The following is a 24529-nucleotide window of genomic DNA, read 5'->3' as shown; positions in this document are numbered from 1 at the left end:
CCAATTTCAGTGTTTTATTTGTCCAATGACTATTTAATGGGTTTGAATGAATGAGTTCAGACATTCAGGTATGTCGAAGATAAAAATAATCGATTACTTTTTAAAAAAAACTTTATAAAATACAAATTTCCTCATCAGTTTAAATTGTATAACACTCAGATCCACCACCAGGTCTAAGGATTTGGGTCATTTAACAGTAACACAAAAATAATAATATTTGCTTTCTCTTAAACCTGCTGTGTACTGTACACAAGGTCAATACTAATAAACAAAAGTTAATAAAATGAATTAAAACCGAAGAAGAGAAAAAAAAGATTCCTGCTTATGATCAGCATGCTTACACAGCACGCTCTCACAGAGCCTCTAATATGGCTTTATAAGTTTTGTTGTCTTATGTTGTGTTCTTTCAGGGTTTAAAATGACAACAAAAATTACTATTATTATTATTATTATTGTTATCATGTCATCTTCATCTAAAGGCGTTCAGTGTAGACCTTCTTGTAGGTTTACAGCTCTATTGCTTGTCTTGTTCTAACCCTTTAAGTATTTATGCAGCACTGTGTAATCATACATGTGATAAAGACCCACTTTATAGTCAGTCTGTGATGTCTGTGTGTGTGTTTGGGGGTGGTTAGACTGACAGCAAGACAGGTGAGAGCTCCCACTTTCTTTTTCTCTTTTCCTCTGGGTGCATTTTAGGCAGTTTAACAACAATTTAGGGGAAATTAGCAAAAAAAAAAAACCATTATGACTGTCTCTACATGAAGTGTTCCCCCTCCACCCATACACATATACAAACAAACACGCAGAAACAGAAATGGACGTACACAGAAATCTCAAAGCTGGAACCCATAATATGCTTTCTATTACTCCAGGGCAAAGTTTCCCTCTGAAAGTTCCTTTCCTCCTCAATCTTCTTGTCAAAAAACCTGCCAGCGCAGTTTTAACACACTCACAAATACTCATACACGTTCAGATACACAGATTGTTGGACCTCGGTGTCCTGCCTTTCTTCACATTGGAACCATTTGGAAAATAACCAGTGTTTTCTGGGAATTGCCCCCGCTGAGGCCTCCTGATGATGGCAGTGGAGAGACCCTCCTGTGGGTTCGTGTTTGTGCCCTGCAAGCACGCACACACACATACACACAACCTTTCACACTGGGATGCATTTGTTCTTGATTGCACAAGTCTTTCTCTGGCTTCCCTCAGCCACCTGAAGGGAGTTAGTCTATATTGTGTTTCTGGACTTATTGCGTGTTGGATCAGAATATGTCACTGGTGGAAGAAACCCTTGCACAGCGTGGACTGCTGTGGACTGCTTTTTAGTCGAGCAGTCCTGCAGGAAAATCTGAAAAAAGAAACTGATGGAATTGTTGCAAAGATTGTCTTGCTATATGTTGCTATACAGAAATAAAACTAATCAAACTAGTCCCACTCAGTGTGTGGTAGAAACACTGTTGAAATAGCCAGATGACCGCTTTGTGAACGTGTGTCTTACTGTTTCAGGGACGGGGGGGTTGTTCAGAGCTTAAGTTGACTAATTAACTGTTGGAGTGGGAGAGGCAGATTTTTTTTTCTTAAACTTTTCTCTCTAACCTACTGCTGAGCTCATATTTTTCACTCTACTAGCATCATTTCATCTTTTTCTGAATCGTCTCTTTCTCAAAGCAAGCTGACTTGCACTCTTTAATCTGTAGGCATCAGAGGCAGAGAAGTGTCATCTACTTGTCCCATAGAGATCCATTATAATTTCATCAAAGATTATTGGAGTAAAACAGCAACTACCTATTCTTCTATCTCGCTCCCACAAGTGCGTTTTTTAACACTAGGAACACAAAAAGCTGTGCATCAGCTCCATGTGGCACTCATGGTTTTTAAACCACACTGATAAGAGTTTAGACTCTGTTTCTTAGTGTCATTTTCCTTCAGTTACAAGGAATGTCATCACCATGCTAACTTTAACTGCTGCTTAGCTGAATGCAGGTGTGACCAATTGAGGAGCAACAATCTATTCGGACCCTCATGGGCCACCATCCATTTGTAGATATGTTTAAAGATTTGGAGGGGGTTTCCTACAAGAAAAACTTTGTTGATGTAGGAACACTAATCTGTTTGCATAAAACATGGTAGCAGAAAGCATCAGGCCAAATCTGGCATTAGCAACAATCCCACTGTAATTTCTCCAGAATCTGCTTGTGTGCATTTGATTGATGAGGACTTCATTCAACTCTGATGTCGTTCTGCATTTAGTGCTAATCCTGTGCATTTAAAATACCTAGTTTGTTATTATTTGGAAAGAAATTTAGACAGTATAGTTGCGACTGCTATATAGGATCACAAGATAGGGCTTGGTCATGAACAAAGCCTATTTTCACACCTTTGGTGTTTAGTCCGTTTAAACTGAACTCTGGTACTTTTTTACCCTTCGATTCACGAGACTTTTTGGAGGAGGTGGCCTTGTTTATGGTGTGAACGTGATCTGAACCAACAACCAGCTACAGTATATGCTGCAAATTTGAGCTAAACACCTTCCCTTAGCCAACTATGCTTTGTTTTCTGGGGTGCAGCAGCGTACCATAGATGTGCAGAGTACCAAACGGTCAGTACAGGTTAGCGACTAGCCGTAACAGTAATGTAAATTCTCCATGTTATGCAGAACAGAACAACCTTCTTCCTGTATTCACATCCAGCCTATAAGCTATAAGCTATTGTAGTGACGTATTTTGGTTCACTTGGAGACTTTCTGTAGGAAAAAACCCAAACCACTGAGAAAAAGCTACAAATTTACAAACTCATCAACTGATTCAAACTAGAGTAAATGAACTATAATGTGCGTAGTATTAGCAACATCCTGTCTCAAAGCAATGGTGAGAAACCAGTGTGTGCAGTTCTCACTTCTCCCTGTGCCTGGTTCTACTAGAGATATCTTGGTGTTAACGTGGAGTTCTTTCTTCCCACTATCGCCAAGTGCTTGCTTGTAGGGCTTCATCTGATGGTTACAGAATTTCTCTCTGAGACAGCTGATAGATTGGTGCTATATATATGAATTCAATTCAACAGAACAATAAAAGATATATATATTTGTTTGATTAACTTAGCTTTAAACTTGTAAACTTAGCTTTACATCAGGGATAGGGATGGCTTATCGTTTAGGTTTTATCCGATACTGGTGCCAAACCGGTACTTTTGAAACGGTGCCGGTGCTTAAATGGTGCTCGAACCGGTGCTTAAAGAATGGAGAACACAAACTTTGTCCAAAAACCTCTCATGTTTAGCTGTTTCCACTTTTTCTTTGGTCATTTTAGCCTTTTTGGCCAGGGTGAAGGGAGTATCTGCCATCAAACAAGAAGACAGCTGCATGTAACTACGACGGTGTTTGCTAGTTCACCTTACATGCGTTAATTTAATAACGTGGTTAGCGTACTCAACGTTAATTACACATGAACAACATGAAGCTACTCACGCAGAGAAGAATGGCTGCTGCTGCCATCATCATCCGTCATCATTTCTGCTACACTGGCAGGGCTAGGGGCCAGGACTCTCCTCTTCAGGTTCTTGGGGGATGTTGCTAACTTCGGGTCCGATAACAGGCACCACACCCGCAGTAGATGTGCACGGTGTGAGGTCTCGCAGCAAGCTATCAAATACGGTGCATTTCTCGGCTTTTAAAAAAACACTATGCATCACCAGGTGTTTCATCAGATTCGAGGAGTTGCCTCCTTTGTACAGTATCAGCTTAAAGCACTTGTTGCAGGCTGCTGAGTTTGCATCTTTTGCTGTGAAGTACAGCCAGACTTTTGACCGCTTCGCCTTGGGCATTTTTAATCTGTAGCTCTGCTCTAAAAGAACGTACGTACCTGGGCCCGCCTACTACGCTTGCAAAGGTAAAATGATTGGCTAGAATCCAAAGTGTATGACATCTCAGGAAAAAAAAGCACAGAAAAAAAGCCCCGAAATGTGCGCTGCTTTTCGGTCTGGTTACTACCATTTATGTCAGAACCGGATACCGGTACCCATCCCTAATCAGGGAGGCCACAAAGTCAAACTCACCCAGCAGCTGATCACAGTCCCTGCTCATGGTGACATTATCCGAAATTTGCAAGCGGGCAATTCTCGGATAATGTGCATCATTTCAGTTTCTTTAGCCTGCAACAGTTGTAGCTGCCTCTCCAAGCCACTTTGCAACCCACCCACACCCTACCCTGCTCCACCTTTGCATGCTGTGTCTGACTCTGTGAATTAACAAACTTCTTCTAAATAATTTGGTCTCCACACTAACTTAAACTCTTTGAGATGATTAAGATTGTCAGTTGATTTTAGGCAGTGTTACACAAATTCTATATACCTGAAAGATAACTATAATCATATTCGTTTGCTGTTGTTTGTATTTAATAAATGAAGAGACCGTAGAGTGACTGTGTGCCAGACTGCAGCTCCAATTGAAGCTAATGCAAAGAAGCAAGGGAAGAAAGGAAAAGAAAATAACTGGTTGGTAAGCAGCGAGAGGATTTGGCTTGTCGCTGTACCGATGAAATGTTTTCTTTCTTTGCTTTTTCTCTTTTGGTTTGAATCCCCCAGTATTTAATGTTTTGTACACACCAGCGCAGGTGCTATTGCCAGAGGAGCTTGGCTCAGATTATTGTCAGTGACTGAAACAGAACGGGCCACAGTTTGTTTCCCAGGGGATGCATTTGGAAATTTATTTGTTCAGACACGAGGCTGAAAAACCATAAATCTCTAGATCTGTGTCAGTCTTCTGCAGATTGGCAGTTTGGAAGAAGATCTGCTCCCCCCTGCCATCATTTTCTGGAAAACATGGAAGCTCATAATTAAAAACAGCTAGTAGTTCTTTTTTAAGACCTTCCTGTTATTGTCCTTTTTGGCAGAGCTTTACAAAAGGGTTTAGCTTTTAAAGCCGTAATGTGTTCAGGATACGAAATCAAGGCCAAGTGCTGTCTCCAAATAATTAAACGTAATTTGACGATTGAAGAGATCTTCATATGTCCGGCAGATTTTTAAATTTTTAATTTTATGCTATTACTCTCAGTTCCAAAGTGAAAATGATGCGAGCCTCTGCGTATGCTGCAATATTTGGAAGAATTTTAGTAAGTCCTTAAAAAGTAAAATCATCTGGACAGTAAAAGCCTGAACTTTAGTTCAGAAGTAGCCAAAGCCTGAGCTCCAGCCACGCTCCTGAGTCATTTTTGTGCTGGGCCTTGGAAACTCCTAAATACCTGCTTGGCATGTTGTTAGGTTTAAGTTTTTTTTTTAAAAAGTCCAGTTCTTCCTTTTGTGGTAGTTTTGGGATCCACATAATATAAACGAAGTATCCTACAGAGAGTGCTTGTGAGGCATGCCTGAACAATGCTGTAACTGCGTTGTTCTCTCCTCGTTACAAGGTGTTCTGGAAACAGAGGTTGGCTCTGCCCGCCATCAATCAATCACTTCTTATCGGAGAATTCGAGAAGGAAGGAGAGTGTTTTAAGTTTTTAGTTCTGCATTGTGAGTTTTATAAGACACGAGAGTTTAAAAAAAGGTTTTTGACCACAGATGGGGAGTTTTTGGCTTTAGTTCTGCCCTAAAACACCACAAGAGAGCTCTCACTCACCTTTGATCATCTGCCGTCACGCCGATTTCTGCGCTCTGTTTAAAATGCGGCTGCTCCTGTTAAATAAAGCTGATTACATTAAAGTATACGTTACACAATTTTGTATACAGAAATATATATATACAAGAGAGGCACGGGGCGTCTATTGAGGGGGTATTGCACAGGTCATATTCCTGGTTAAGTATTACTCTGTCAACAGTCACAAGACTGTATATGTGCTGGATTTCATTTGTACAGAAACATGCTGGGAATGATGAAATGTGGTTATTACAGCAGTTCAGTTGGAAAGATATTACATTTGGGAAAAGAACAAGTTTGTATTTTAAAAAGTTTGCTAGGAGCCAGCCTGCATGTGTTTGTATTTATTATTGTTTGCTATGATTTAGTAACAAAATAAGTTACACCAAACCCTCCCAAACAGACTGGAAGAGGAAAACTCATGTGTGTTGAATTACCATAGCTAAAATTCAAGCTTTCTTCACCAAAACACATGTAAACACAACAATATTCCCAAACTGCTGCAAAACACAACACTGGCTCCATTTTAAATGAAAAATAAACTATTAGGCAGTAAAACATCTTCATGAAAATCCTCGGTTGTTTTTCTGTTTAATTTTATACCAAGGCCAGTGTCGGCCAGGGCTGATATTATGTGGTCTCCTTTCTCCAGACTCATGCTCACAGCTCGTTGGTCTACCTGGTGTCCCTTCTGGGCGGCATGGAGCACAGCTTTCACCACACCCTTCTGCTGGAGATCAGAGCGCTGACCGACCGTTACCCATCTTTGCTGGGCGGCTGCGGTAAAGACATCTACAGGATGAGCAACTCTTTCACTGCTATAGCCAGGCTTCTGGGAAGACGACTGGAGGAGAAATCAACGGCACACTGCAGGTAAGGAAACACCTGTTAACATGGGCTGCATGAAATCTCTTAGCGGTGGTCACCTAAATTCTTAAATAGTGTCTCTACAGCCTCTCTGGATTGCAGCAGCTAGTATGGAGAGTAGCTAGAGACAACTAGAGATTGATATTCAAGTGTTGCTGATTATATTCTTGTTATGTTTTGTATTTGCTCAGGTTTCACTTTAATAAAATTTGAGTTTTTGCAGACTAAGCAACTACAATGCTCTGTTTCTTCCTTTTATTTAAAAAGGGATTTGTGCACTCACTGGCCAGTTTATTAGGTCCACCTGGTCAACTGCCTGTTAATCTAAAAAAACATCTAATCAGCCACCCACATGGCAGCAGCTCAGTGCATTTTGGCATGTGGACATGGTCAATACGGCCTGCTGAAGTTCAAACTGAGCATCAGAATGAGGAAGAACCACGCCACGTTCAAAATGACTTTGAACGTGGCGTGGTTTTTTGGTGCCAGATGGTTTGGTCTGAGGATTTCAGAAACTGCTGATCTGCTGGGACTTTCCCACACAATCATATCCCAGGTTTACAGAGAACGGTCTGAAAATACATAATCTGCTATTCTGTTGATAGCAGAGGACCCCCAGGGTGGTTGAGAATGACTGAACTAAGATCCCGTGGGACTTCCAGATACAGACGGACAAACTAGTGATGGTTAACCAACCGAACATAGCTGTGGTGGACAAGCAGAGAAAGGCGACCGTAGTGACGGATGTAGCTATACCAAGCGATAACAACGTCAGGAAGAAGGACCACGAGAAGCTCGAGAAATACCAAGGGCTGAGAGAACAACTCGAGAAGATGTGGAGGGTAAAGGCAGCAGTGGTCTCGGGGCAGTGACCCCCAAACTGGGCGAGTGGCTCCAGCAGATCCCAGGAACAACATCCGACATCTCTGTCCAGAAGAGCGCAGTCCTAGGAACAGCTAAGATACTGCACATGGCCCTCAAGCTCCCAGGCCTTTGATAGAGCACCCGAGCTTGAAGGATGAAGGCCGCCCCACAGGGCGAGTGGGGGATTTTTTTTGTGTCAGAGACTGAGTCATAAAGAGACTACACATACTGACTCGACACATTGAGCTGTGTTACTTTGATCGTGACACTAAAATCAAATCTGGGTCTGTTACAGCGCACTGTCATTTAAGGTCATTAAAATATTTTTCTTTTTGGTTTTGTCTTCAAAACAATCTGCGTGCACAAGAAGTGAACACGCCATACCGTGCATACGCTGGCCAAGAGTCATCTGGCTGCCCTGTGGAAATGACACACACAGCTCTCTTCTAAATAAGAACATTGTGTGCAGAGTTTGAGGCTTCGAAAGACTTTGCTTGGGGTCTTTTGGAAGAAAGATAGAAGGGAAAAAGGATTGGAGGGAGGCAAAGGCAGTTTATTAGTGAAAGAGCAGGGGGGAGTGGAAAGGAAGCCCTCTTTCAAACAAGCAGAAATTTTGAAGGATATTTGTATAAAAACACGAGTAAGGAACGAAAGACAGAAAAGAGCGAAACAAGGTTCAGACACAATTTGAACCAAATAATGTGAGAAAGCACCAAATTAAGCCAAAGTTTGCCAGAGGGGGAGAAACTTGTGACATTGTCAGCTTCAGGTCACACGTATAGCAACTATAATGCGAACTCTGGCTCTGTGTGTGCATTCAGGGTGGATGAGGCGTTCCAATCAGATGGAGGAGGAGGAGCACCAGAGCAGCAGCTGCAGGTGAAGATCCAGGCTTTTGAGGAGAAACTGGGAGACACAGTGGAAGACGAGGAGGAGGAGGCGGCTGGGGAGGACTCTCCTGCCCCGCAGCGACCCTACAGCCTAAGCCAAACAGTCAGGGAGGAGAGGCGTGAGATGAGATTCAACAGGTCAGTTAGTAAGAACATGCTTCTGCTCAGTGTCCTCTGAAATCTGACTGGATAGAAAAAAACATATTTTTATGAAGAATCTGGTTGATTTGAAGAGATGCCTTGAGCCAAGAAGACATATTTGTGTGTTTGTTGAAGAATGTAAACACTGCCACACTTGGAAATGTTGTTTATTTTATGAAATTGAAATGACACAAATTTACATATAAAACAGTGAACAGGTTACATCACTGCCTCAAAAGTTAAAGACTGTGTTATAGGTGGGTTGCAAAGTGGCTTGCAGCAGCAGCTGCATCTGTAGCAGGCTAAAGCAATTACAAAAGGGCTTCCTTTATGAGATTTACCAATGGGATGGTATCAGCTGAGCCAGCAGACACTGAGCGCTGGCATAGAAAGAAATTAAACATTAGCTGTGTTTTCGCAAAAACATGCATATTTCTTTAATTCCTCTGTATATTGTCCTCTAAAATTTAGACATTTTATGTTTTTTTTGGTGGGGGGGGGGTTATGTTGCTGTGTTTTGTTTTGTTTTTAGATTTTTTAATACTACTTGTTATAAAAAAAATTGTTTCTCTGTCTCTTTAATAAATTCTTCATTGCTCAGTAGTACTTTGGGAGCCCTATAGTGCCATCCACTCCTAGAATTTAGTTCCAGTTTCAGTCTCATTTTAAGTTTTCGCCACGCTTGGAATTGAGCTGGTAGTGGGATAATACTGTACTTAGAATGTGCTGGAGCACACCTGGTTGTCAGGTTGCAGTTTATACAGTTTCTCGCATGTCATGCCTCATTATCCAAAGCTATATATATACAAATCTTTCCAAGGTTCTAGGAAACCTGGCACAAAAGATCCCTTTCATTATCATCTTTGTAGTACAAAATGCTGGCTTGGTGAGATGTCCTATTCCTCTGGAAGTTGTTATTTCTTTGTGGCTTAAGGATATTACATAATTTCGCAAAGTAGAAAAAAGTAGAACAGTCAACAAATATTGATGAAGAGGTACCAGAAACATTTTTATCGCTTTAACTGTTATTGCTTCATGCTCTGTCTCCTAGGTCAAAGAGCCTGGCTCTCCATGCCGTGCGTTCTCGGTCCATCAACTCAGACGAAGGGGAGGACGGTGAAGGGGTGGAGCTCAGCACAGATAGCGCCTTTTCCAACACTTTGCCTAATCAGCATTCAGAAAACCACGAAGTCTCACCTGCTGAGAGGAAATTGACAGACGGCTCTCTGGTCGGCGTCACTCCGCTAGACAGAGCGGCCAAAGAGGCGGAGAAAAGTCAAAGCGGAGAGAAGGATGGACAGAAAGGAGAGCGGGCGGAGGCTGACAGACTCTTCATCCATTTAAGAGACAATATGGAGATGATCGGAGAGTTCTGTAAAGTAATGGTGCAGCAGATCCCCGTCCCGGAGCAGTGTGTGATAGAAGGTAATGCATGCTGGTAGAAGCTGGTCTTCAGTATTAATCCACAGGTAATTAAGCAGAAGTTGATCAATAAATGCAGATTCCATGGAGACTGTCAAAGGCAGGGTTTATTTAACCTGCTGAACCTGAATGAGATTACAGTCAGACTTGGTGATCAATGGGTATGATTGGGGATGTGGTATGAATATACCTCATCTTCTCCTGTCTTTCATTCCCACTGTGTGTCTCTAACACATCGACACAGATGCAACGCTCAGCTGAGGGTTGATTTTTGCCTCCAAAGCTCCAAATTGAGAGGGATTTGTTTCTCCGGGAGCAGTTTGATTTTAGTTGTGTGCTCACTGATTACAGATTTTAATCCTATCCAGACTGTAATTTACCCACACCCTCACCCCCACCCCGCCCCTGAATGCCGTTTTTTTTTGGTCTTCCCAAAATTTCTATGCTGTCTGAACAAATACTGTACACTGATTATTTGTGTGCTAAAGGCTTTCCAGTCGCTGAGAATCAGCAGCCCATGAGGTGATGAGGTTCATGTGATTTTCCTGTGGAATTTTCGACCGCCTCGTATAATTTAGCAGTGGCTAAAACTCTGTCCAGATGACATCAATCTAGTTAGTGAGGTGCCTAATGTCTAATCGTGCCTAATATCTCCTATTAATCATTTATAAATGGGACTTGTTAGGGGGTTATTTGACATTAAGAGTGAGAGGGGAAACAGCACACACACACTACACATTGAAAAAATAGCCAGTGTTTCAGCTGAGCTGCTGGTCTGGGCTTGCGGTATATGCAGCCCACAAAGGAATAACAGAAACAAGGGAAACTTTTGGATGACATCCAATCTTTGCAGTTCAGGTTCAAAATCACATCAACGTAATAGGATCAAAATATCATTATTTTTAATGGGAACTGAAAATGGTTGTTAGCATTAAATCGGGCCTTGAAAAAAGGCTGATGATTCAAATATAAAAACAAACCAGCAGTGTGTATCTGTGTGTGTGTGTGTGTGTGTGTGTGTGTGTGTGTGTGTGTGTGTGTGTGTGTGTGTGTGTGTGTGTGTGTGTCAGTACTTTCAGATTTCCTTGCATTATCATCGGTTGCAGTAACAGTTGTTCAGCTGAAGATTTTGGATCTAATACGGACTTGTGTTTACGTGCACCCATGTCCTAATTGGAGCAGCGTGACAGTGTAAGGGACAGTTCAGATAGGAAGCTGCTGTAATTGGAAAAAGAAGAGACATGCACATCTCCAAGTACATCAAGACGGAGGGCATGCGCAGAAGAAACACAGCCAGAAAGCAATCAGTAATCAATTTGTCTTGTGATCAGTTTACAAAAGGGTTTATTCCAACCCTCTCGGGCCTTCTTATTCTGATTGGGGTGTTTATTTGAGGCATTTTTATTCTGTTTGGGGTTCATTGTAGTCTGAGTACCGGGCTCTGTGTACAGGTAGCCAATGACAATCTGGCAGCTAAGGCACGGTGAACTAGGGTTATAAATACAGAGGGAGTTGATTAGGGCAATATGTTTAAGTGAGCAGAGAGGCACTGAGGGTCAGGTGACTGGCGGTGGGAAACGGGACAGGCCGGAGCGGCCGAGTGTGAAATGACAGAAGAGGCAGTGTGTGGAAAAACAGGCAACCAGAAAGAATCACACAGGCAAAATCTGCAAAGCTAAGTAGAAACAGATGAATGGTATGCATATGTAGGGTGCATGCAAGAAGCACACGTATGCATGGGAGCAGTTTTGGTGAGCGTGAATGATGAGCACTTTCCTACTTTTGTGCTTGGAGTTCAGGCAGAATCGAAACACGGGTTCAACCAGTTCAAATAAAAAACAAAACAAAACAATGAAACAAGAAACCGCTTAAACTAATCTAATCCATTTTCTGAAACTTTCCAATCCATTTTCACGATTCCACACTCATTCTTCTCATATTTAGGGATTTGGCGTTTTATTTTCATTCAGTTCAGATCATTTCTGCTTATTTTCAGTTTTCCAATTCGATTCGGTTCACTTGGATTAAGCCTTCACTGCCATCTTTTAGCGGCTCTTGTCATCACCTTTTGCATATCCAAACGTTTTTTAATTCGACCCAGCCCCGCCTAAGATGATAAATCCTAATGTGATGTAAGTAATAAAAACGCATCATATAGACTTGTTTTACAAAATGAGCACATTTAGAAAGAAACGCATTTAGCTGGACAACGAGAGCTCCCAGAGCCTACACAGCACATTCAACAATACATGTTATCATATACATATTACTGCAGTTTAGGTAAACAATTAGACATGATGATCCAGTGTGTACTCCTTTCTCTGAGCCATCCACAAACACAAGCTTGTAGTGAGGCATTATTCTTTTCATCATATTCACGACAGACAAAACAAACACACAGAAAACCAGACGCGTACACGATACAGCACAGGAGGTGATGATATTTTGATTGACACGTGAGGATGTTATTGCTCCGCCTTTGGCCTTAATGTCATTTCATCTGAGAGGCAGCCAGGAGTCAAACGGCACCCACACATTACACACATATGAAAACAGGAAACAAGACAGAAAATAACAAACTCCTCCTTCGGCCTCTGGTTAATTGATTAAATCTGAACGTGAATGTAAATATAACTAGCAGTTGTGTACTTTGCGTTTGATGGCTTAGTATTCGGTCCTGCTGGCAATGGGAATCCACCCTAAGGCTCACAGCCTATGATGTCACGGGTGGTCTCAGCTGGATGATGTCATCATGCTCCTGGCTGACCTTCCCATGGGCTGCTGACCCTTCATCTCACAGGATGAGGATTACACAGAAGAGTGCGCTTGAGCGCTCAGTCCAAACATATATTCTGCACGCCTGCACGTGCACATGGACACAGTAAAAACACGCTGCGTTCACATGCTTTTTTGTCGATGCCGCACTCACAGGGAGGCTCTTTGCTGCTCTGAGTTTTTCTGCTGATATCATCGTGAGCTGCTCTTGTAGATGATGCCTTTTGGGCGGGATTCCGTTGTCATCGTCAGTCTTAGTCGTTCGCTTTCTTTTGTTTGAAAGCTGGGTACATTAGTGTAATGCAGGACTTTCTAAACTGGAGCTCATGTACGGCACTGTGCAAAAGTCTGGAGCCACCTTTATTTCAATTTATTTTGCTACTAATTTTTAATCAGTCCTTCAGGCTTTGTGTCTGAAAAACAAGTGTTTCTGGCTTGTGTTCAGATTTTGTACCTGATCCAAAAAACAACCATTTTAAATTGAATCTTTAGGCTCTTTGTCACTAGCAGCCTGTCATATAAACAGATCATTTGTTCCCATTTCTTTAGTTGAAGTTATGAAAAAGCACAAAATATTATCTTTGCATCAACAATATGATTCCCAAAGAGCTATTAGCTGAAAACTTGGCAGATCTGAGCGTAGTATGAAGTGTGTCCTTAAAATAATTTGGGGAAACTAAATAAGTGGAGTACAAAGAACAAGTGGAAGAAGAGGATGAAGAGTATCTGAAATGAAATCTGACCTTTCAGTTGATCTATCTACAGTTTGCTAAAGCCTCATCAGAAATGTCAGTCTTGTCTCAGTGGAAGGAAGAGGCCAGTGTTAAGGAAGGGAAATGGGGAGAAAAGGCTGAGGTATGCCAACTCACACAAGAACTGGACTGAAAATCAGTGACAACAGGTCTGATGGAGTGATGAATCCAGATGTGAAATTTCTGGTTTGTCACTATGCAGAGAAAAGGTCAGGAGAGAGATACAACAGTGAGTGTCTACAGTTATCTGTAAAACATGATGGAGACTCTGTCAAGCAGTGGTGTTGGGGATCTTGTCAAAACTGGTGGAATTATGAACGTAAATCAGATTTTGAGCCACCATGCAATACCACCTGGAAAGTATCTTATTGGCAGTGAAGTGAAAGCATACCTGGATAAAGCAAACACACAATGGAACAATAAGTCATGGATTGGCCTCCCCAGAGTCTGGACCCCAACACTATTGAAGCAGTGTGGGACCATGTTGACAGAGAACAGAAAAGCCAGCATCCCAGGAAGAGCTTTGAATATCTTGAACTATTCCTGAAAGAAATGATAAGAAAGCTAATGTAAGAGAGTTCAGGCTGTGTTGAAGAATAAAGTTGTTCATACCAAATATTGACTTTTAAACTCATTAGAATTGTACAAACTCTGTTTTTGCTATATTTCATGACTGTGTATACATATTTCAATAAACCGCTGCACCTATTTTCCATCTTGAATCCATCCATCTTCTTCCGCTAATCCGAGGCCGGGTCGCAGGGGCCTCAGCCTAAGCAGAGAAGCCCAGACCTCCCTCTCCCCAGCCACCTCCTCCAGCTTGTCCAGGGGAACATCAAGGCGTTTCTTGACTAGACGAGAGATATAATCTCTCCAGCATGTCCTGGGTTTGCTCTGGGGCCTCCTCCCGGTGGGACATGCCCGGAACAGCTCACCCAGGAGGCATCCTTGTCAGATGCCCAAACCACTTCCACTGGCTCCTTTCAATGTGGAGGAGCAGCGGCTGTACTCTGAGCCCCTCCCGGATGGCTAAACTTCTCACCCTATCCCTAAGGTAGAGGCCAGCCACCCTTCAGAGGAAGCTCTTCACCACGACGGACCGGTACAGTGTCTGCAGCTGCATTGCATTGCAGCTGCAGCACCTGCAGGAGGTCCCGTAGGGGTCGGGTGCATTGTGTGCTGGGCGGCAGCCAGGAGTGGAGGCCCTGGCAGACCGATCTCGATACCAAGACTGTCAATTTTCCATCTTCCTAGCAAAAATAAAGAAATGAGTGGTGACTCAGGACTTTTGCACAGTACTTTAGTTTAGTTAGTGTTGTCAGTAATCACATAGAGAAGCCAAGTAAGAGATCTCGCAGTACATAACAGTAGTAGTGTGACAAATGTTGGTGCAGACACCAATACTAGTTTGTTTTTTTTATTCTGGGCAAGTGCCCAGTTAAAATAAATAAATTCAAATCAAATCAAATTCAAATTCAAATTTTATTTGTCACATACACAGTCATACACAGTACGATATGCAGTGAAATGCCTTATACAACTGCTCGTGACCTAAAGAAAAGAAAGAAAAGGCTATGAATAAAATAGGAAATAAATATGAAAATTAAAAGGGGTGAATTTAACTAGGAAGGAATAAAATAGAATATATATGAATTAGAGTTGAAAATAAAATAACTGTACACCACAAATTAGAATGAAGAGTAAAATTAACTGGGAAAGAGTAAGATAAAATATATATGAATTAAAGTTGAAAATAAAGTAAGTGTACAACAAAATGAACAGTATGGAAATAATAAGAATGTATGAGGAAATATAATATAAATATATATACAATATACAGTAGCAGCAGCTGTACAAATATTAAATGGAAATGAAGAAATATAAGAAATATAATGTCCAGTGTTGTGCAAACCACATTGTGAGTGTCTTGTGCAGTGCAAATATGCTTAAAGTGATTGAGTGTAAGCAAAGTCCAGACTGTCCAGTGTGTGTGTAGGAATCATATGTGTGGGTCCGTTTCTATGTGGTGTAGTGGTTGAGAGACCGTATCGCCTGCGGGAAGAAGCTCCTCCTCAGTCTCTCTGTGTTGGTCCTCAGGGAGCGGAATCGCTTCCCTGACCTCAACAGAGAGAACAGTCCGTTGCTGGGATGGCTGAGGTCCTTCACGATCTTCAGTTACTTGTTCAATTTGACACGTTCTACTGCAACATTTCACACGCTTGTCATAAAACTAAAATAACTGCCAAAAACCACTCATTTCGCTTGGATCCGTTTTGTCACGGAGCGCATTATTACTGGTATCGTCAGTTTGTTGAGCAAAGTTTGCCGGAGGCAGCGAAGAAAGTACACGAGACCACGTGCAAATGCAGAGAATCATTTTAAATGATTTGGTAAATATTAATATTTTATCATTTTTGCTCTTTTCCTGAGGCAGATTCCAGTCGAGGTTGTGTGGCCAAGCTTTCGTTCTCCTGCCCTTTGAAGGGACACTACTGTCTGTACGCCAAATCCTGCTTCAACCTGACCAGCCGACAGCCGCATCTATGGATTCACATCATGTTGTTACATTTACAGGTGCACCCAAATATCCCGCTGTAAAAGCACACAAATGTGTTAGTAAGTGTAAGAGACGTGCATCTGATGTCATTGGTCTTTGGTTATAGATTGCCTGAATGTCTGAAATATGTTGTGTCTTAAACATTTTGTATTTGAGAATAATTAAAAACCTTCACTGACTAGGACAGTTTTACGCTCTTGTGCAGTCTTTTGTGTCTTTATCTGAACCATATCTCAGTTTTTTAATTTGTTTTTGTTCTCCTGCTCTTGTATTGTGTCTCCTAGAGTAAGTCCCGCGTACCTCTCAGCACCAGGGACGAGTGTGTCCAAAAACTGGGTTCTCTTTGGGAAAAGACGCAGCTGAAAGGAGCTCACAGCTTTTCTATGGCCATGACACAGCAGACTACCCCACACAAGAAGGTACTGGACCACCGCTGTGGGTGTGTGTTTGTGTGCGCTCATGCTGCTTCCTCATAAAAGCTATCTGTTTCCACCAGAGAAGATGAAGTCATCGCTTGCGTAAATGAAAGAAATAAAGATAGGGAAGCGTCAGCACCCACTTTGTTTAGATATGGAAGGCACTGAATGGACGTTTTTGTATACAGGGCCTCCGTTCGCCCCGTCGTCTCATCTTTATCATGTCTGTTTGTGTGTTTGCAGATTTGAAATACTGAGAAAAAGCAATTGAACGAGAGGGGGGGTGGGTGGGAATGGTGTGTGGGTGAATATGTGCGTCTGGTTTGGTGAGAACGTGGAAATGGGTGGTGTTCTTCGTGCTGTCGCTTCTTATGTGTGACAAGCTAAGTGCTCATTAGGAAATAATTAGGCTCACAAAGAAAATACAGCTGTTGTTTGTCTTTCTCTAAACGTGTGTTGTGGTCGCAACCAGCTATGGTTCCCATATGGAGCCCGTACAGAAAAAAACACAAGTACACTTACAGTGCTGAGAAAAAGTGTTTGGCAGCTTCTTGTTTTGTTAGTTTTTTGCATATTTTGCACACTTACATATCAGATTTTAACATTAGACAAAGATAAGCCGAGTAAAAAGAAAATGCAGGTTTTAAATGATGATTTTATTTATTTAACCAAACCTGTCTGCCCTAAACATTAATAACTGGATGTGCCACAAGTGTTTGTGATAACTGGCAATGCATCTTTTGCATCACTGTGGAGGAATTTTAACCCGCTCTTCTTTGCAGAGTTGTTTTAACTCAGCCACACTGGAGGGTTTTCCAACATAAACAGCCTGTTTAAGTCATGCCAAAGCATCTCAATCTGATTTAAATCCAGACTTTGAGCAGGCCACTCCAAAACCTTCATTTTGTTTGTTTTAACCATTCAGAGGTGGACTTGCTGGTGTGTTTTGGATCATTGTCCTGCTGCATAACCCCAGTGTGACTGAGCTTCAGGTCATGAACTGATGGTCGGTCATCCTCCTTCTTGCTTTTCTGGTAAAGAGCAGAATTCATGGTTCCATCAGTTACAGGAAGTCAGCGCCAGATCATCACACTGCCAGCACCACATCTGACTGAAATGCTGTGTTAATTTTATCGTAGCTGTAACAGGACTCAAACCTTCTAATAAGTTCAGTTTTTGTCTCATCAGTCCACAGAATCTTTTTCCAAAAGTCTTGGGAATCATCACAATGTGGCAACTTTGGCAAATGTTAAACAAGCCTTTGTTTTCTCTTTTGTCAGCAGGTTTTTCTCCATGAACTCTCCCATTTTTGCCCAGTCGCATTCTTATTGTTCAATCATGGAAACTTAATTGGGACAAGTGAATCCTGCTCCAGTTCTTTAGATGTTGTTGTTTAGTGACCTCCTGGATGAGTCGTGGATGTGCTCCTGGAGTAATTTTGGTAGCCCGGCCACTCCTGGGAAACTTCACCACTGTTATTTCTCCATTTGTGGATAATGGCTTTGTTACCGATTCCAGACAAATAGATGTCAATGACTTTGTGTGTCAGCTGTTTCCATAGATCAGGGCATGACTTGCTGCTTTTTGAGACCTTCAAGCACAGCTAAAGACAGCTTCTATTTAGGTAATCATGCATAAATAATATATACATATATATTTTATTTAGTGCAGTGAAGAGTGACAGGCAAGACATGTGGCAAAGGGCCACGGGTTGGATTTGAACCCAGGCCCTGCTCTCCGCCAACCGGTACGTGATCACCTGCACATCCCAGTGAGCTAAACCAGGCCCCCAATATATTATAAACATAATGTCAATATTTTAGTCTTTAGCACTGCAACACCCCTAATAAAGTGAGCAGAGGACAAATATTTACCCTAACCCTGACTGTAGCCACTACTTCCCAAAACCAACCTTCTTCTAAACTGTGAGAGCTGTATTTTGGCCCCAGCGGGTGTGCACACGTTTATGTCTTAGCTGGAGGCCTCACTCGTGTAAGATGGCGCCGGTGTGCATGGCTCGCCGTCCACGGCTGTCGGATCCACTTTTGCTCTGCGTGTTTTTATTGTTTTTGTCACTTCTAATGAACAACGCTGACTCTCTATTGACCTACGATCGTGAAACTCTGTTAAATATTCGACTTGCCACAGAGAATTTGGGAAAGACTAACGTTGATGGACAGGACTTTTTTCCACCTCCACTATTATCTGGAGTACCGCATCACCTGGATTACACCCCTACCCCATCTCATAATAGGAAGCGCTTTAAACGTCGGGGAAAACGCAGCGGGCTACTCGTGAAACTGAAATCCTATTTGGCTCCTTCATCTGGCAGTAACAGATTAGTTTCCCAATGCATTCTGACTGAATTCAGACCTTTGCACCGGCGTTTTGTCTCCTGTCGCTTCCTGGAACCTATTGGCACCTGGCTGGTACCTGTTGTCGGCTTGGCTGAAGAGATCCAGCATCCCCGCCTTCTCTTACCTCGTCTTCGTCGCGGTGGAGCGAATCCGCGGAATCTTCGGCATCTGAAACAGGTTCCCTGGATGGCTGTCACCGGTCCGACGGACCCTACCAGGTTTGCCCTTGTAAACGCTAGGTCGCTAGCAAATAAAACGTTCATATTGAAGGATTTCTTCACCTCTCATAATCTGGATTTCCTCTGTGTGACAGAAACCTGGCTAAGTGACGGTGAGTTAAGCTCTTTCTCAGAACTATTACCGCCAAATTGTTCGTATTTTAACTCACCAAGGACTACGGGCCGAGGTGGAGGAGTGGCCACAGTTTATAAATCTACTTTTCACTGTCGCCAGCTGTCACCTGTCACTTTCTCCAGTTTTGAACTGAATATGTTTGAGCTTGGTAGCAGTCATCCTGTTCTTTTGTGCGGTGATCTACCGTCCACCAAAATATAACAGTAACTTTGTTAATGACTTCTCTGAGTTCTTGGCTGAAATAATGCCAAAGTATGACAAGGTCTTAATCCTGGGTGATATGAATATTCATGTGTGTTGTCCTACTAAACCACTGGCAAAGGACTTTTTAAACCTACTTGATGCTTTTAATGTTTTGCAGTCTGTCACTGGTCCTACTCATAAATATGGACACACTCTGGATCTGGTTTTGTCTTATGGTTTACCTGTTTATAATCTTCAAATTTATGATGCCATCTTTTCTGATCATATGCCTGTATTGTTTGAAACTTCTCTTCCTGTAATATCACTACCTGTAGCCCTCCTACTGCTTCTCGCATGTTTAAACCATCAAGTGCCGTCCAGTTTTCACCGCCTTTAATAAGGCCTTTAATGTTGACTCAGAGCTCTCAACCTGTACCGACACTGAGGAGCTGACTGCAAAATTTCTATCTACTTGTCAAATCATTCTGGATACTGTTGCTCCTCTGAAGGTTAGGCGCCCTAAATTGAAGTCTGAGCCATGGCTGAACGACATCACTCGGGCTGCTCGAAGAGAGTGCAGAAAAGCAGAACGCAAATGGGAAAAAGACAAGCTACAAGTGTCTTATGATATCTTAAGAGATAGCTGGCATAAATATCAGAAAATTGTTAAGAACCAGAAATCCGCCTATTTTGCAGGTGTTATTAGTGACAACTGCCATAAGCCCCGTGTCTTATTTAGTATTTTAAGCTCTGTTCTTAACCCTCCCCAATCCAACTGTACAGAAGCTTCTGCTGAAACTTGTGAAGCTTTTTTAAATTTTTTTGTGGAGAAGATTTTATCTATTAGAGCACATATTTTACCCCCTTCTTATGACCCTTCTGTTACTTTTACGCCTTTAGCAATTTTTAGCCATTTTGAACCTGTGTCTCTATCTAAACTGGGTAAAATTGTCACCCAAATCAAGTCTGGCTCTCCCAGTGATGTCCTTCCCCCTCGCTTTTTTAAAGAAGTTTGGGGCACTATTGGACCTTATATTCAAAGGCTTATAAACAGCAGCCTGACTTTAGGCCATGTACCTGCAATTTTTAAGCAGGCAGTGGTCCAGCCTCTGCTGAAACGCCCTGGCTTGGATGCCTCTTTGCTCAGTAATTTTAGACCTATTTCAAAGCTTCCTTTTGTCTCTAAAATCTTAGAAAAAGAAGTGTGCTCACAGCTGCACACTTTTTTACAGAGTCAAAACATTTTTGAGATATTTCAATCTGGTTTTAAAGCACTTCACAGCACAGAGACTGCACTTTTGAGAGTCTTTAATGATATCTTACTAACTGCTGACTCTGGGAAGTCTGTCTTACTTGTGCTTTTGGATCTTACAGCAGCTTTTGACACAGTAGATCACAATATTTTGATTTACCGTCTAGAACATCATGTTGGAATTAGAGGCACTGCCTTGGAGTGGTTTAGGTCATACCTCTCTGATAGAAGTTTTTCCGTTTCACTTGGTGAATTTCATTCATCTTCTGCCCTTCTCCCATGTGGTGTACCTCAAGGATCCATCCTTGGGCCCCTTCTTTAGTATTTATTTACTTCCCTTGGCCATATTATTAAAAACATAAAGTTTCATTTCATTTTATGCAGATGATTGTCAAATTTATCTACCGCTGAAACACAATGACCTTAACCCCTTCAGGCCTATTTTAGAATGTCTTAAGGATATCAGAGCATGGCTGGCTCTGAATTTTTTAAACTTCAATGAAAAGAAGACTGAAGTCATTATATTTGGGCCGAATGGACCTGGTGTCCCTCCATCTGACTTGGGTCCTCTTGCATCGTGTGTCAAATCAATTGTCACCAACCTCGGAGTAAAATTTGACACAGCTCTTAAAATGGACAAACAGGTAAATACAGTGGTGAGAAAAAGCTTTTTTCAGTTGAGGCAGCTCTCTAAAGTAAAACCTTTATTTCTTTTTGTGACTTGGAGAGAGTTCTGCACGCATTTGTGACTACTCGACTTGATTATTGTAATGGACTTTATATTGGTATTGATCAGGCCTCACTATCACGCTTGCAGATGGTCCAGAATGCCGCTGCTCGCCTGTTGACAGGGACACGTAAATGTGAGCACATTACCCCTGTTCTTGCCTCCTTACACTGGTTGCCTGTCCATTTTAGAATTCATTTTAAAATTTTACTGCTTGCTTTTAAAGTCTTAAATGGCCTGGCTCCTTCTTACCTGTCAGACCTTCTACACCGATACACTCCACAAAGGTCTCTCAGATCATCTGACCAGTCACTCCTTGCTGTCCCCATGTCGAGACTGAAACACCGAGGGGACCGAGCTTTCGCTGTTGTGGCCCCCAAACTTTGGAACAAACTGCCCCTCCATATTAGGTCAGCCCCAACACTTGAAAGGTTTAAATCATTTTTAAAAACACATTTTTTTTCAAAGGCTTTTTAGGAGTATTATCAGAGTCAGTTTGTAGTCAGTTTTTAGTCAGCTGTTGGTCATTCTTAATCTTTTTACTTTCTTAATCTTATTTATTGTATATCTTATTGTTTATTTTACTCATGTTTTGGAAAGCACTTTGGTCAACTTTGTTGTTTTTAAAAGTGCTATATAAATAAAGTTGGATTGGATGTCGCCACATGTTAAAACAGCTGCGCTCACGCACTCATACCTGCGTCACATACATACCCATAGGGTAAACAACCTCACTCTCTCACTGTCTGATTTGATTATCCACGAGCGAATTACCTTTCCTGATGATCTCAATGTCCTAAATTAGATCACATTAAACTCTTGTTTGTTTTAGCTGGAGGCCTATAAAAACACAGACCCTGAAGCTACACATGCAGTGATTTTTTACATTTACGGGCCATATAGCCATGCTGATAACACCGTGCTTCAGCTGACACGCTCGTCGTGGTGTTTGGTCAGAAAAATCACTTGTACGTGCCAACAACAACAATGACTTTACAACTTACGATGATCATTCACTTTCAGTATTTTCATGTTAGTAAAACTCTCTCATTCCCACTCAATTACTGCTGTTTTATCAGGTGCCTGTTAGATTATGGCCCTCTTTTAAAAGCGTATTTTCTTGTGTGACACATTTATTACTGTCACTGAGTCCTAGTTCCTTGCTTCAGTTTCTGGTTTTTCTTTATTTTGTATAACCTGTAGTTTTCCCCTCTTGTGCCCCTGTGTTTCACCTTAGTACAGCGGCCCCCAACCCCCGGGCCGGTCCGTGAGTCGTGAGGTCCCGGGCCGGGAGAGTTGAGGCTCGGGTGTGAAATTTATGGTTTTCGGGATTTTTACGTTAACTCTGTTTTCCTGGGTCTTTTCCCGTGTTGTAGTTGTGTGTCTTATTTTGAAAGAAATATTTATGTGTTACCATAGCAACCAGAGAGCATTAAGGGGCAGAGAGGAGGACGTTACTCTCAATGTTGTTGGCGCGTTTCAGGAGGACGCTGCTAATAAAGTTACACAATTACACAGTGAATTTGCGTTTATTATTATATTTACAAAACACCACAGTTTTTGTCTTGGTCATATCATTTTATTTAGTTGTATTTATCCGAACACCTGAAAGGCCGGTCCGTGAAAATATTGTCTGACATTAAACGGGTCCATGGCGCAAAAAAGGTTGGGGACCGCTGCCTTAGTATGTTCAGTTTTTTCCTGTTTTACTTTTGTAGTCTTTTGTCCCTTGTGCTTGTCACGTTATCCCTGATCTGTTCCCTGTTCCACTGTAGCTTCATTACCTTTTGTTTTTCTTTGATTGTTCCAGCATTAAACCTTCGCCGTAGGGTTAATTTCCCCTAACATCCACCACACTCCACACAGCGTATCCTGACATGGAGCCTGAATCTTTGTGCTTTGCTCTTTGTTTCGACACACTGAGTCTTTCCTTTTCACTCGCTTTGTAGTTTTGTTTTTATTTGTTGGAAATTTTAAAAAGCAATAGAAAAAATTAGATGGTTAAGTTTTTAGAAAAGGTCATGGATTACAGCATTCACCCTCTGAAAACCAGCTTACCCACTGACTGTGACTCCTGGGCTTTACAAGTATTTATATCTGGCAATGACAATTATAATCACCACTGCCTAAAGTTGGTGCATTACTGTATACTGCGTATCTTGGTAGTAGTTAGCTGAGGCTCAGGAGGCAGATCGGATTGCCTGCCAATTAGAAGGTTGGTGTCTCAGTCCCCAACTCCTCCAGTCTGCATGTTGAAGCCTTCTTGGCGAGGATACTAAACACCAAGAACAGCTACAACACCGTGGACGTTGATTAAACAGCCGTATTTGTTGGCCTGGGAATTTAGAAAAGGGTCTGCAAAGTCTCAGCACAACATTCCAACAATGCAGACGTGAAAATGTCTGTGAAAGAAATTATACTGTGTAAATGGACTGTTAATTGTTACGGTTAAGATCACTGCCTTCACATTAAAATGTACTTAGTGCAAAGCATTGATGGGGAGTGGCAAATACTGCACCGGTAGACTTAAACAAGTTTGCTCACCACTACTAAATTATCTTAGCAGAATGTAAAAACTGATGGTGACAGCTTCAATTTTGGTACCGATGGTGATCCAGAAACACAAAACAAGCAAAATTAGTGTTGAGGTGGAAGAAAAAAAGCAAAGGTGTAATTTAGGAGGAGTAAGAAGGAGAAAGAGAGCCGCTACTCTTTTCTCCATCCACATTCATCACACTGCCTCTTTGCTTTCTTTCCGCCTCCATGAGATCTACAGCTTCTCTCCTGTCACTGTCAGCCAAACAGCATCACACATGATTTGACAGCAAGGAGAAGAGCCGTGAGACAAGGAAAGCTGTTATATGTGAGACAGAAAAGGTTACCAGTTACATCCGTACTGACAGGAAGATTTAAAGGGAGACCGTGGGGCTTTACGAGGCTTCGGTGATTTAAGAGGGGCTTGTGTTTAGCTTCTGACATTTCGGGTTAGTAGTTTTATGACACAGAGAAAAGCTGGTGGAAGCAAAAATGGGAGGGATGGAGGGACGTAAGGGCAAGAGGGGGGAAAAACTAAAACCTTAAACAAGTTACAGATACATAAAGTTGGAAAATAGTAAAAGGTTAAAAGAATAAAGATGTAAAAGGATAAAAGAGAAGGAAATGAGGAGCAGAAAGGGTGGGGAGGAGCAAAGACGGTCATATGGGATGCAGATGAAGAGGAACTGAAGGGCGGTTAGCAAGGGGTAAACTTTGCCGAGGAGAAAACTTAAGGAGTGGGGATTATCTTACATAGTGAGAGGAAGACATGGCACAAGATACGAAAGGAGACGGAGCAAAGTGGAAG

At 42.0% G+C, this 24529-nt stretch overlaps 1 protein-coding gene across 7 annotated transcripts in view; it reads left to right on the top strand.

Moving 5' to 3' along the window:
• The window catches only part of veph1 (ventricular zone expressed PH domain-containing 1), a 107132-nt gene that overhangs the window by 44153 nt on the left and 38450 nt on the right, over positions 1-24529 (top strand). For 4 of the 7 annotated variants that reach the window (XR_004200234.2, XM_031752698.2, XM_039622647.1 and 1 more), the window contains 5 exons: positions 6282-6502; positions 8182-8388; positions 9443-9816; positions 15775-15914; positions 16182-16316. Coding sequence is in view for 5 of the 7 variants with exons in the window: in XM_031752698.2 (XP_031608558.1) it covers positions 6282-6502; positions 8182-8388; positions 9443-9816; positions 15775-15914; positions 16182-16316 (1077 nt within the window). In the remaining 2 variants the exon portion in view is untranslated. Of the gene's footprint in view, positions 1-6281; positions 6503-8181; positions 8389-9442; positions 9817-15774; positions 15957-16181; positions 16317-24529 lie in introns of those variants that run through there. The other 3 variants (XM_039622648.1, XM_039622645.1, XR_005615546.1) reach the window with 3 other exon arrangements.

The sequence above is a fragment of the Oreochromis aureus genome, linkage group 14, assembly GCF_013358895.1.
Source record: "Oreochromis aureus strain Israel breed Guangdong linkage group 14, ZZ_aureus, whole genome shotgun sequence".
Lineage (NCBI taxonomy): Eukaryota > Metazoa > Chordata > Actinopteri > Cichliformes > Cichlidae > Oreochromis > Oreochromis aureus.
Note: the sequence above shows the minus strand (reverse complement) of the source record. Positions and strands in the feature narration are given on the sequence as shown.